General features: G+C 43.2%; 1 protein-coding gene across 1 annotated transcript; it reads left to right on the top strand.

Moving 5' to 3' along the window:
* The first annotated feature begins 9,064 nt into the window (after window positions 1–9,064).
* On the top strand, window positions 9,065–11,756 carry LOC135116320 (protein FAM200C-like). The gene is made up of 4 exons (XM_064033673.1): window positions 9,065–9,259; window positions 9,739–9,778; window positions 9,976–10,072; window positions 10,562–11,756. The coding sequence occupies exons 1-4, from the start codon at window positions 9,065–9,067 to the stop codon at window positions 11,754–11,756; spliced, it is 1,527 nt and encodes a 508-aa protein (XP_063889743.1).
* Window positions 11,757–13,795: the final 2,039 nt, after the last annotated feature.

The following is a 13,795-nucleotide window of genomic DNA, read 5'->3' as shown; positions in this document are numbered from 1 at the left end:
AGTACTGTGTCAAGAATGAAATAGATTATAGGAGGTAAATACAATTTTCACATTCCTCCCTTTAATTTAGGGGTGACATCATGGCATGTGTTGTTAAGGAAACCCACAGATGAGCTTCTGAAGATGATTTTACAGTTATGCAGAAATACAATATGAAGACAGCGAAAGTGTTCAGCAGCTTTATACCAAACAAAGAAATTAGAATCGAGAATGAAGTCATAGAATGTGTTAAGAATATACAGTATTTACGTTTGAACCCAGAACATGAAAAATAAATAAACCAAACAATGTAAAGAAGAGTAACCTCTAACTCTCAATTGAAAATAAAATATGTTGGTAATCAGTGCATTTTGCCAGTCCTAATATATGGCTCTGAAAGCTGGAGCGTCACTGAAGCCTAGTACTGTAAAAAAAAGAAAAAAAAAAAAAGAAAAAAAAAAAGAAAAAAAATGTTTTGTTAAACAGTTATGAAACTATGTAAGTATACCATAAAAAAAAATAAATGAGATGTGAGGTAAGGATCTTAAAGATCACTTACATGGTTAAGCAAAGGTGTATACGGTGGAATAAAGCATTGTACTGGTTTGATAATATCAGGGGAACTCTGTATAGCCTAGTATAGAGTCATTGCTAACATTACCTACTATCCGAGGCTTTGCCAAAAATGTGGCTCAACAAACTAGAGTTGGTGTTGTGAAATTTATTCATTTGGGAGGAACATATAGAAAGATTGGATGGGATGACTATACTTACTGCTTTGGTTACTAAAGGGCTTACCGGTAAGTATTATACACAGTTGGATCAAACTTTAACATAATGCATAAATCTATTATTTCTGCAGACAAATAACAGTGAAGCTAGTGGATATGATAACTCAAGAAAGATCAGCTCTCAAATGGTGCTACTGATGGTAAACTTGTGCGAGTGAGTTATGTTTCCCTCTGGCAGCTGGGGATGACATAGTCGCGGGGAGAGCAGAAATTTAACATTGAGTGGACCGTCCTCCTACTCCTAGTATAGAGTCCTTGGTGACGTGCAGGTAGACTCGCTCGCCTGTCCACGCTTGATGTCACGTAGCGCAGCGATGTTGGAGACCCAGCACACGTATTGCCTCCAGCAGGACGAGGTCGGGGCTTCACGAGTAGCGTGGAGTAAATGTAACCCAGAAATGGTGTCTGGCTAGACACACACCTGGTCCACAGTCTCGTCAAACAGTAAGGCGAAATGGTAGGGAGGAGCAACAGAATACTGGAACAGCCGGGTACCTGACCGAGCTCAGGCCAGCAGCAACTCCCGGCAGTTGGGTAGGTTGACTGGGAGAGACCACGGTAGTCGTGGGAACGCGGGCTTGTCCCAGCTAAGTCTGCCACAACTGGTTTCCCACCAAAATCACACCATGCCCGTAATTCGGGTCGGGTACGAATCCTCGGAAGCTCAAGAGAAGTGGGAACGATGCGAACAAGTAACAGCTGTGAAATGAGGTAGTGTTTAAGTCTTTCCTTCATATATATATATATATATATATATATATATATATATATATATATATATATATATATATATATATATATATATATATATATATATATATGTAATGAGTGCAAAACTAGGGCACAGTTAACCTACCTTAATTAGGCTCACCAAGCACTCACCACAAGAACCCACTGATTAATTTAAACCTCCTGCTTAGGTTCACAGAAACCTGGGCCACAATTTAAAAATTTAATGATTGAATACATAATAAAGAAAACACAAATGAGTACATAATAAAGAAAACACAAATAAAATATGAGTGCTTAACACTCTTAGAGGCCACATGCTGGCACTCCAAAATACCTGATCCTATGAGAAAATGGGTAAATCCACATACAAATAAACAGGAGAAATAAACACTTCACGCACCAACACAAGAAATGTTATATGCCACTGGCAGTCCCACCCTAACCAGTACCCCCAGGACCCTCACACCCTATAGGCCCAACCGCACACCGACCCAACGCGCTGAAGGTACGCCACTACCACTACCCTGAAGTACTGCAGCTCTTCCTCCATGCACGGCGGTACTAACACCATAGCAGCCAGGGACAGCAAGTTCCTCACTGCAGCCTCCTAGTTCACAGTATCTGCTACGGTGCCACCTCACTGACGTCCCACAGCACACTGCAAATCAAATGGCAAATCCACCACTACTCTGCACCCTGTCTCTCTCTCGCTCGCCTCTCCCGCCAAATTCCCACAACAACAAACCTCCAGGGCCTTAAGACTCGTTTTGGCGGGACTCGCTGACTAGTCTGTGAGCCTCTCGCAGGCGCGCCCACTTCAACTTCTTACACTCACCCCCCCTGAACTTTGTGCATGCCCTCATGCACAATCCCCACAGCCAACACAAGACGAACCCGTTGCACCCCTTTCAGCAATCCTACTAGACCTCCTGAGTTGAGGGGCCTGAACCCCTTTAACCTGCTCTGAGCCTTCACCACTCTGTTCATCTGGCTCTTCACCAGGCCCTAGGGCATCCTCTCCCTCCTGCTCAACCACTGAGTCCACTTGTTCCTCTGAGTCCGGTTCTGGAAACCCAAAGCGCTTTAACACTTCTGTCATATCTGGCATTTCTACTTCTTCCTCCTCTGTTGGCCCTTCATTACTTGTCCCTGCTGGCACTTCATTACTTGTCCCTGCATGGCCCTCACTGCCATTCCAAGGACGCAAGTTACTGCGATGTAACACCTTACTACAGCCGGACTCACCTTCTGGTCTGACCCTATACACCCCACTCACCCCATCCAACACCTCCTCAACTTCCCACACCTCAGCTGCAAACTTAGGCTGAATCTTCCTCCTACCTAGTACTGCATTGTCCCTTAGCAACACTCTTTGTCCCACCCTCAATGGCTCTGCTTTTCCTTGCTCCTGACGCTTCCACCTATTGGTATTGTGGTAACTCTTGATGTTCAACTTAGCTGCTTTCCAAGCAGCCTCCTGTGTCTCTCTGAGCTTCCTAATCCACATGCTATGGTTAGTAGGCTCACTATCAGTTTCCTCACAGAACCTATCCAAAGGTAAATGGGGCTCCACACCAAACAACAAATAATGGGGTGAAAAACCAGTGACAGCATGGGGTGTGGTATTATAGATGGCAGTGAGGCTTGACAAGTGCCTAGGCCAATGCTCCCGCTGTTCCTGACCAAGGGTAACTAACATCCCATGTAAGGTGCGGTTAAACCTCTCACAGATCCCATTTCCTTGAGGGTGATACGGGGTGGTACGAGACTTGGCTACATGGTAATACTTGCATAGTTCCTGCACTAACTTTCCCTCAAAATTCCTACCCTGGTCACTATGTACCCTTTCTGGGCAACCAAAACGGTGAAAAATCTCCTCCACCAAGATCTTGGCTACTGTGCTTGCCTTTTGGTTTTTAGTAGGAAAGGCCAGGGCAAACTTGCTAAACACATCCGTCACCACCAATACATTTTCCTTGCCATCCCTGGCCGGATCCAGCAAAGTGAAGTCAACAGCCAACACTTCCCAGGGGCGGTTGGCTTCCAACGTACCCAACTTAGTCTTGGCCCGCACACCCTCCTCCTTCCCCATGACACAGACTTTGCACTTTGCCACATACAATTTGATGTCTTCATGTAGTCCTGGCCAAGCAAACCTATCCTTCACTAGTGACGTTGTTCTAGCAACCCCTTGATGACCCCACTGATCATGAGCGGCTTTAAGCACTTCTTGTCTCTGATTCACTGGCAACACCACTTTCCACTTCCTAGAATCTGTCTCCCTTCCACGCCAGTAGATCACCCCATGCCTCATAATGAGGGACCCTCTCACTCTCCACCATTGCCTAAACTCCTCTACTTGTAGCAACTGCCTTAGTTCTGCTGGCCTCACTCTACCAATCATTTGTCTCCACAACTTCCCTACAACTGGACAAGACTGTTGCATATCCCTAAGCTGCTCCTTACTGGCACCACGCCATACCTGCATCACAGCCACCCCTTTCACCGAGGTGTTAGGACTGGTTTCCCATATCTCCTTCTCTTCCTCCCCTCCCTCAATCAATTCCTGGGGCCTCCTCGACAATCCATCCGCGTTACCATTCTCCTTCCCTGGCCGGTATTTCACCTCAAAATCAAACCTTCCCAAGTCACCCAGCCACCTACTCTCCACTGCCCCAAGCTTGGCAGAGTTCAAATGTGCCAGTGGATTATTATCCGTCAGCACTATAAAATGTCCACCCACCAGATAGTGCTTAAACTGCTCTGTCACTGCCCACTTCAGAGCCAACAGCTCCAACTTCCTAGAGCTGTAATTGCTCATGTTCCGCTCTGACTTTCTGAGACCTCTACTTGCAAAAGCCACCGGATGCAACCTCCCATCATGCTCCTGAGATAAAACTGCTCCCAGTCCTTCAAAGCTAGCATCTGTCTCCACCACAAACTGCTTGCTGTAATCTGCACTTTTCAACACTGGAGCCTGACTTAACTTCTCTTTCAACAAGGCAAATGCTCTGGCCTCATCCTTCCCCCAATAATCACTCACTGCTGCCTTAGAATCACCACTCATCAAAGCATGCAACGGAGCAGCCACCTTCGCAAAATTTTTCACAAACCTTCTGTAAAAGGAGCAGAATGCGACAAATGCCCTGACCTCCCTAACAGTGCGCGGAACTGGCCACTCCTGTACAGCCCGTATTTTCTCTGGGTCTGTATTAATTCCCTCCTTAGAAATGATAAATCCAAGGTACCTAACCTGGGGCTTTAGTATGTGGCATTTGGAAGGTTTCAACTTCAGCCCATGTTTCCTCAAAAGCTTCAACATTCCCTCCAGTCTATCCAGATGCTCATCCACACTCCGAGCAAACACCAACAAATCATCCAGATACACCAAAAGAGTCACAAAAACCTGATCGCTAAACACATACTCCATAAACCTTTGGAATGTTGCTGGGCTATTGGATAACCCCATAGGACAGCGCACATATTGATAATGGCCAAATGGTGTTACAAAAGCAGTCTTGGGCCGGTCTTCTGCCCGCACAAGAATCTGATGATAACCTGCAGCTAAATCAAAAGAAGAAAAATACTGCGCCCCGGCTAATGCATCTAGTGTGTCTTGTACCCTTGGTAATGGGAAGGCATCTTTCACTGTCACCTCGTTCAGCCTTCGATAATCAACACAAAGTCGCAGCGAACCATCTTTCTTCCTCACCATCACTATTGGGGCTGCATACGGGCTCACACTCTCCTCTATCACTCCCTGTTCCAACAGTCCCTTTACATGAGCTTTAACCTCAGTGATACATGGGGGAGGAATATGTCTGTATGGAAGGCGAATGGGCACTGCACTATTGAGGTGAATTTCATGCTCCACTCCAGTAGCACATCCCAAATCCTGCTCGTTTTCAGCAAACACATCTCCGTACTCATGGATCAATCCATCCAGTCTCTCCAACTGTGCTGAATCAAGCTGACTCTCATCCACCTGCACCCCTAGTCTGTCCTTGAACTCCTTAACCACTGAAGGAGGTGCAGTCTGAGCTACTGTGTGTGTGTGAGCTCTTCCCACAGTAACCTCCCTTCCATGAGAAACTTTGGCTACCTTCCACTGTGGCCTGAATTGCACATCTGCTTGTCCCAGGTTACCCACTGACAGCCATCCTTCACCCTTAACCACTCTGGTATAACTGGGAAATATACACAAACCTTCAGGCACCCAGTAGCCCTCACCAGGCACTAAGGGCTCCAACACCACACTATCTACATCTACTTCCTGTAAACTTTCCACAAACACTCTCATTATTCTTCTGGTACCAGCCGGGATTACTAAATCCTGTTGCTGCTGAATTACAGCAAACCCCAGAGGCTGTTGTGTCACCCTCAATTTTGCCTCAATGGCACGGACACACCTGCCCCACTTCTCAGTTAGCCCCAGGTGCACGGCTCCCTTCAACACATTCATCCCAAACAACACTGGCAATGTAGTGCCCTGCACCACACCACTCTCCCCACCACCACCTTTCACAAAAAGTCCACAGTCTTTAACACTTTTTCCCTCAATTTCCACATTCACCTTCACATAACCCAAACAGGGAATTTCCCTCCCATTTGCATCTGTAATCCGAATGTCCATCCCATAGATCACAGCTTGCTTGGGGAGGAGGTGCTGTTTGTACCATTCCTCTGTCACCAGACTGACCTCAGCACCAGAATCAGCCATAGCACTTACAGGTATACCATTCACCAACGCATCTATCCTCAGAGTCTTTCCAAACAACTTAACTTTCCCTCTTTTTACATCATTCCGTTCCTCGGTCACATTAGTCACACTCCTTATCTGAGCTGTAGTGGGGGCCCTGTCGTCAGGCCTTGAGAGCTGGCCCCTTGTTCTCAAGGACTCCCGTTTCCCGCTGTCTTGGACACCAACTCCTTGAACCGTTCACACTGATATCCCAAGTGTCCATGTTGTCCACACAAGGAGCAAGATGGTGAAGAAAGGGTACTCCTCACAACTCTCTCTGGCTTTTTCCCACTCACTAACTCTGCTTCTTCCTTCACAATCCGCTCAGCCTCACTCACTTGGTCTGCTGCTCGCTGAACCATGTCCTCCCACTTCACAGGCTGGTGCTTTTCCCACCATTTTCCCAACTTCACTCCTACTTTTCTGTCTCTCAAATTCCTACAGAACCATGTAGTTAGCAGCCATTGCCGTTCTTTATCTCCCTTGTCTCTCACTTTGTACATTTTATCCACAATAACACCCAGAGAATCAGCAAATTCCCACACTCCTTCACCTGGCTGTTGAACCCGAGCATGCAGCTGTTTTTCTAAGTCTGTATAATTCAGTTCTGGTCCAAAAGCAGACCTCAAACAATCAAAAAGGTCAGACACAGTCTTCACAGTACTGTTGCGGACCCTTCGACGGGCTGGGCCTTCCAAGAACCCACACAGGTATGACACTCCCTCAGAGCCCTGTAATCCCAGCTGCTTTATTTTCTCTGTGGCATCCTCTACCCAGTCATCCAACTCACTGGCCCTCCGTACCCTTCCAGAGAATTTTCCAATAGTGGGCACAGGACGTGACCACACCATGTTTTGCATGTGCCCCATTTGGTCAAACTTATTACACAGTTGTGCCACTGCTTGGGATAACTGAGCATTGCTACTGATTAATTTATCAACTACCTCTGGGGTCACTTCCACCTCCCTGCTCTCCTCCTTGCACTCAACTTTAACCCCAGCTACACCTTGGCCATCAACATCACCCAAACACAACAAATCCTCCATTGTGCAGGAGTAGTGCCACACTAACACTTAAGTGGATTTTGCCAAAAGCACTGGACCCAAGCAGGAGTTTGAAACAATTTCCCCAAAAGGGCATAGAACCACGCTCTGCTACCAATTGTAATGAGTGCAAAACTAGGGCACAGTTAACCTACCTTAATTAGGCTCACCAAGCACTCACCACAAGAACCCACTGATTAATTTAAACCTCCTGCTTAGGTTCACAGAAACCTGGGCCACAATTTAAAAATTTAATGATTGAATACATAATAAAGAAAACACAAATGAGTACATAATAAAGAAAACACAAATAAAATATGAGTGCTTAACACTCTTAGAGGCCACACTGCTGGCACTCCAAAATACCTGATCCTATGAGAAAATGGGTAAATCCACATACAAATAAACAGGAGAAATAAACACTTCACGCACCAACACAAGAAATGTTATATGCCACTGGCAGTCCCACCCTAACCAGTACCCCCAGGACCCTCACACCCTATAGGCCCAACCGCACACCGACCCAACGCGCTGAAGGTACGCCACTACCACTACCCTGAAGTACTGCAGCTCTTCCTCCATGCACGGCGGTACTAACACCATAGCAGCCAGGGACAGCAAGTTCCTCACTGCAGCCTCCTAGTTCACAGTATCTGCTACGGTGCCACCTCACTGACGTCCCACAGCACACTGCAAATCAAATGGCAAATCCACCACTACTCTGCACCCTGTCTCTCTCTCGCTCGCCTCTCCCGCCAAATTCCCACAACAACAAACCTCCAGGGCCTTAAGACTCGTTTTGGCGGGACTCGCTGACTAGTCTGTGAGCCTCTCGCAGGCGCGCCCACTTCAACTTCTTACATATATATATATATATATATATATATATATATATATATATATATATATATATATATATATATATATATATATATATATATATATATATATATATATATATATATATATATATATATATAAGTAGAAAAAAATAATATAAAAAATTCTTTCTGATTATATGGACATATTCCTTACTTAAAGAAGAACCGTTGTACACATGTAAAATATTCTTTTGAGTTCTTAGAAATGGTGCGTAAATGATGACTGTATTTCATAAAAAAAAAATAAATAAATAAATAAAAATAAATAAATAAATAAGACAAAAAAAAAAAAAACTTTATCGATTGATACTTTTTATATCAATATTCTTCTGCTTTTCATTAATCAATATTCTGTAATTTAGAAGGAAAATTTTGACTCAAAATTTAGTTTTCGTTTCTTTTTCTTTTCTTTTCTGTTTTTTTTTTTTTTTTTTTTTTTTTTTTTTAATGGAAACCTTGAGTCAAAATTTTTATCTGGTTATACGGATATGTTCCTTACTTAAAGAAGAACCATTTTACACATGTGAAATATTTTTTTTGAGTTTTCAGGAGTTGTGCATAGATAATAACCATCATTTAATTTTTAAAAGAAATTGAATCAATAAAACTTTTTTTTACTGATTGATACATATTCTTTTATAGTAATATTCTTCTACTTTTTAAATTTAGATTAACGTTCTCCTGTCTTTGCGTGAAATAAAAATCATTTTATTAATTACCATTATTATTATTATTATTATTATTGTTATTACCATTATTATTGTTATTATTATTACTATTATTATTATTATTATTATTATTATTATTATTATTATTATTGATGATGTTGATGTTATTGCTATAGTGTGTGTGTGTGTGTGTGTGTGTGTGTGTGTGTGTGTGTGTGTGTATGGTGTAATGACTGGCCAGCCGGCTAGTCACTCCACGCTAATCCTCGTGGATTCCCTACATGCTAAGCTTCCCAAGTGTGGGACCGGCCAGACTCAAAGTCAGGTCAGGTCAAGCACCTGGGAGTTGGGAAACCCACGGGCACGAGGCAGCAGTCCGCCTCGCCTCGACTCTCGTCTCGCACACCCGCGGCTGCTCGCCCTGGTATTGCTGTACACCAGTGGTTCCCAAACTGGGGGCCATGGCCCCCGGGGGGGGGCCATATAGCAGAATGTAGGGGCCCATAATCTGAGGCTATGCATAAATAAAACCAAAGGAGTTTAGCGGGTAGGTAGCCAGTGGAGGGAACTTACAGGTTCAGTGCAGGTTTGTGCAATGCCTTGCTGCCAGACACATGAGTAATACGTCCTTTTTTTTTTTTTTTTTTTTTAATCTGATTCTGTGTTCTTGACATAAAACAAGACATGGGGATGTATTAGGGAAGCAAGATAATTTTAACTCAACATAATTCTAATCTAAGGCTTCCTAAAGCTGTGTATTCTGTATGATAACCTGGTCTTGAATCTTGCGTATCAGCAAGGATGTTCATATTATTCAGTTAACCAGACATTCACAGTTGCAACATTGATCACCGTGTGTGACTCTCCATATAATCAGTTTCATTCCACCTGTGAATACTTCAGCATTATATGAACTTAAGCCAACATCAATACCACTTTAATGGTAAGTAAGCCCTGCATCATGAAGTATATTAAGAAGGTAAATAATATCTGCTGTATTTATGCACATTCTATAACTTTTTTGTAACGTAAAATCTAACTTCCTTTCAACCTCATATTTACCATTTTATTATTCTAATCATGGGTGATGACATATGTTAGCGGTGTTAGAAATAGCAGTTTTTTGTTTGTGCATTGCAGGTACAGTGATGGCTTCTAATAAGAAACGCAACTATGATGGCAACTACCTGGATTTTGGATTTACAAGTATCACTGATGAAGGTGTAGTGAAGCCTCAGTGTGTGATTTGTCACAATATACTCACAGCTTAATCACTAAGGCCCAGTAAGCTTAGATTACATCTGGAAACCAAGCATCCTCAACATGTTGGCAAAGATCGTTCCTTCTTTAGCCGACAAGAATTAAACATGAAGAGACAGCGACTTGATGCCAGTGGTTCCTTTCATCAACAAAATGCTGCCGTAGTGGAGACATCATTTCTTGTATCCCTTGAAATAGCAAAGAAAAAGAATCCTCACACAATTGGGGAGGAATTAATTTTGCCATGTGCCAAAACAATGGTAAAGCTTCTTTTGGGTGAGAAAAGTGCTGAAAAGCTGAATGCTATTTCACTCTCAAATAATACAGCGCAACGCTGAATCTCCCAAATATCTGATGACATCAAAAAGCAGGTGATACAGGAAATTAAAAGAGCTGGATTATTCAGTATTCAACTCGATGAGTCCACTGACGTCCAGTCCTGCTCACAACTCCTGGCTTTTGTAAGGTATGTTCATGATGAGGATCTGAAGGAGGAATTCTTGTTTTGTGAGCCTCTTGAACAATCTACAAAAGGTGAAGATGTAATGCAGAAACTTACAGAATTCTTTGAATCTGAAGGTCTTGACTGGGGCAATCTCTGTGGGATATGCACAGACGGTGCTCCAGCCATGTTGGGTTCTCAGTCAGGTTTTGTTACAAGAGTTATACAAAAAGCAACAAATGCTATTCCTCTTCACTGCATGATCCACAGGCAAGCTCTTGCATCAAAAACGCTACCTTCAGAATTACAGAACACTCTTAATACAATTATAAAGACAGTTCACTTTGTAAAAGGTAGTGCTCTTAATACACGCCTTTTCAAGAGACTCTGCCAAGATATGGATGCAGCTCATGAGACCCTCCTATTTCATACAGCAGTTCGCTGGCTATCAAAAGGAAATGTAGTTCAGCGTGTATTTGAGCTCAGAGAAGAGATCAGCCTCTTTCTCAGAATACAGAACAAGCAAGATTTGCTGTCAGCATGGTCTGCAGATAGCTTCGAAATACGGCTAGCCTATCTTGTTGACATATTTAGACAGTTGAACACACTGAACCTGGAACTTCAAGGGAAAGGAAGCTTGATAATCGATTTTGTGGACAAAATCAAAGCTTTCATTCGTAAGATGGAGAATTGGAGGCGCAAAGTTGGAATGGGAAACTTGGCAATGCTGGAGACAGTGTCAGAAATTGTAGAGGAGTGTGATGCTGCTACGCAGAACTTGATTACCCAACATCTTGAGGCCTTGGAAGGGGAATTTAAAAGATACTTCCCAGATATCCAAAGCCTAACTTCTCGGCTAGTAAGGACCCCCTTCACTGCTCCAGTGACATGCATTCCTGAAGACAATGATGATGGCCAAACTGAGCTGTTGACACTTCAGGAGGATTCAGGAGCTAAGATGAAGTTTGAAACTGAATCTCTCACAGTATTTTGGTCATCAGTGGCAGCTTCATACCCAAACTTATGTGACTTAGCTTTTCGCCACCTCCTACCATTTTCATCAACTTATTCCTGTGAGGCTGCATTCTCTCAACTACTCCACATAACGAAATATCACAACAGACTTGAAGTGAAGCATGACCTACGGTGTGCTTTAAGTGAAACAAAACCAAGAATCAAGAAGCTTGTTGATAATCTGCAACATCACCCTTCACACTGAGTGGAATGGGGATTCAAAAGTGAAGGAAACATGAACCTGGCATGAACGTTCAGAAGCAAACGGTCTGGGAGGAGGTGGGTGTGTGGCCGTTAATTATGACTCCCTATGATACCATTTCATTTCAGAATTACAAAGTTATCAGATTTGTAAGATTCAAAGATCAGATCACATTGCGTGGGATTAATACACTTTTTCAATCCAGTGGAATTTGTTTGTTTGCTTGTTTCTTTTTTTTTTTTTTTCTTATTGCTGAAACAGCTTTTCACAATAATGCAATTTTTAATTACTCTACGTATGCATTTTTTAATGTGCATTATATTACTTCTTTAGTCTTCTTCTTCTTCTTCCCAGCTTTTTCCTATTCGGGGTCGCCGTTGTGAATGAGCCTTCTCCACGTATTTCTATTGTTTGCCATCTCTGGATTTATATTCTCCCCAAGATCTCCGTTTATGCAGTCAATCCATCTTCTTTTGGGCCGTCCTCTTCTTCTAACTCCCTCCACCTCCATTTCCATGATCTCCCTTCCTACGTGGTCTTCGCCAACTCTTCTTCTCAAGTGTCCATACCACCTCAACCTTGACTCCTGGATCTTCTTGGAGACTTCAACTACTTTCACCGTTCCTCTTATGTACTTATTCCTAATTCGGTCTGTTCTGTTGACTCCCACCATCCATCTCAACATCTTCATCTCCGCTACATCCATCTTCCTCTCTTCAATCTTCTTCAAAGGTGCTGCTTCTAGCCCATACTCGTACATCAAAGCAGGTCTAACGACTGCTTTGTGGACTTTGCCCTTCACTCTTACTGGTACCCTTCTATCGCATATCACACCCGAAACTTGCCGTCAATTGTTTTTCCATTTCCCCTGTCTCGTCTACCATCGATCCCAAGTACTTAAATGTTTTCACTCTCTTCAACTTTTCACCATTCAGTCTAATTGTGGCCTGTTGATCGCTCCTTGTATCCGTCGTAAAATATTCAGTTTTGGACCTACTAATCCTCATTCCTCTGCTTTCCAAAGCAACTCTCCATTCTTCTAATTTTCTTTCCAGCTGTCCTCTCCTTTCGGTCACTAAGACAATGTCATCAGCATATAATACACACCAGGGTGGTTCCTCTCTGATATTTTCCGTTATGACATCGAACACTATGTTGAATAATAGTGGGCTTAGTGCCGATCCTTGGTGTAAGCCGACTTTCACCTGAAAGCTATCCGTTGTGCCAACTGTACTCCGAACTCTAGTTGTAACATTCCTGTAGCATTCTTGGACAATTCTGACATATTACTTCTTTAGTACCATTTCAATAATCATGTGAAATTCAGCAAAGGCAAAATAAAAATTTCTTTATTAATGATTAACAAAAGAAAAAATAACAAATAGAATCAGTAAAATTACAGGATTTGCTAGAGTGGTTTTTATATGGACCTAATGAGTGTAGGACTGTAGACAGTCACGGTAGTCACGGGTTATAGTTGTGGGGGGGGGGGCATGGACAAGGATCATGTATGAAAAGTGGGTAACGACCAGAAAAAAGTTTGGGAACCACTGCTGTACACCAACAATAAACCCAAGACTGTGGTCTGTGTTTGCCTCCATGTCCTTGGCGCAGAGAATACCACAATACTTTTGCTTCTCAGTAATTGCTGAGCGCAGGTTATAAGTTACACAGCAGAAGGACATTGCCTTTGCCTTTTTCAGTCACATCTGGCAGACACACTGAAGTTGTCTCCAAGCACAAGCGTCTGAAGGCCGCGCCGGTAAACGGACATTGATCCTCCACCCCGGCGTCCATCAGGACCATGCTTCGTTTGGGAGTTACGGATCTCCAGGTTCTCTTCGTAGTAGTACGCTTTCTTGTGCAATGGTCAGCTGTGTTGCGGTGCTGGCGCAATTCAGTTCAAGTCTCTGCTTCCTGGAGTCATGAATCATAAGAGCCCGCTATTGGTTCTTAGCAAAAGAATAAAAAAGGTACCTTATAAGAAATCTTTCAGCCCTGTCAAATGACTAATTGAGCAGATAATGAGTCGTAATGAATAA

This window comes from Scylla paramamosain, chromosome 31 (assembly GCF_035594125.1).
Source record: "Scylla paramamosain isolate STU-SP2022 chromosome 31, ASM3559412v1, whole genome shotgun sequence".
Lineage (NCBI taxonomy): Eukaryota > Metazoa > Arthropoda > Malacostraca > Decapoda > Portunidae > Scylla > Scylla paramamosain.
The sequence above is the reverse complement of the archived record's forward strand: the minus strand, read 5'-3'. Positions and strand labels throughout refer to the sequence as shown.

Coding starts and splice junctions, on each gene's coding strand:
- LOC135116320 (XM_064033673.1), top strand. CDS start 9,065: ATGACTGGCCAGCCGGCTAGTCACTCCACGCTAATCCTCGTGGATTCC. Junction 9,779..9,975: donor ACATCAATACCACTTTAATG/GTAAGTAAGCCC, acceptor TGTGCATTGCAG/GTACAGTGATGGCTTCTAAT. Junction 10,073..10,561: donor GAAGGTGTAGTGAAGCCTCA/GTGTGTGATTTG, acceptor GGCTTTTGTAAG/GTATGTTCATGATGAGGATC.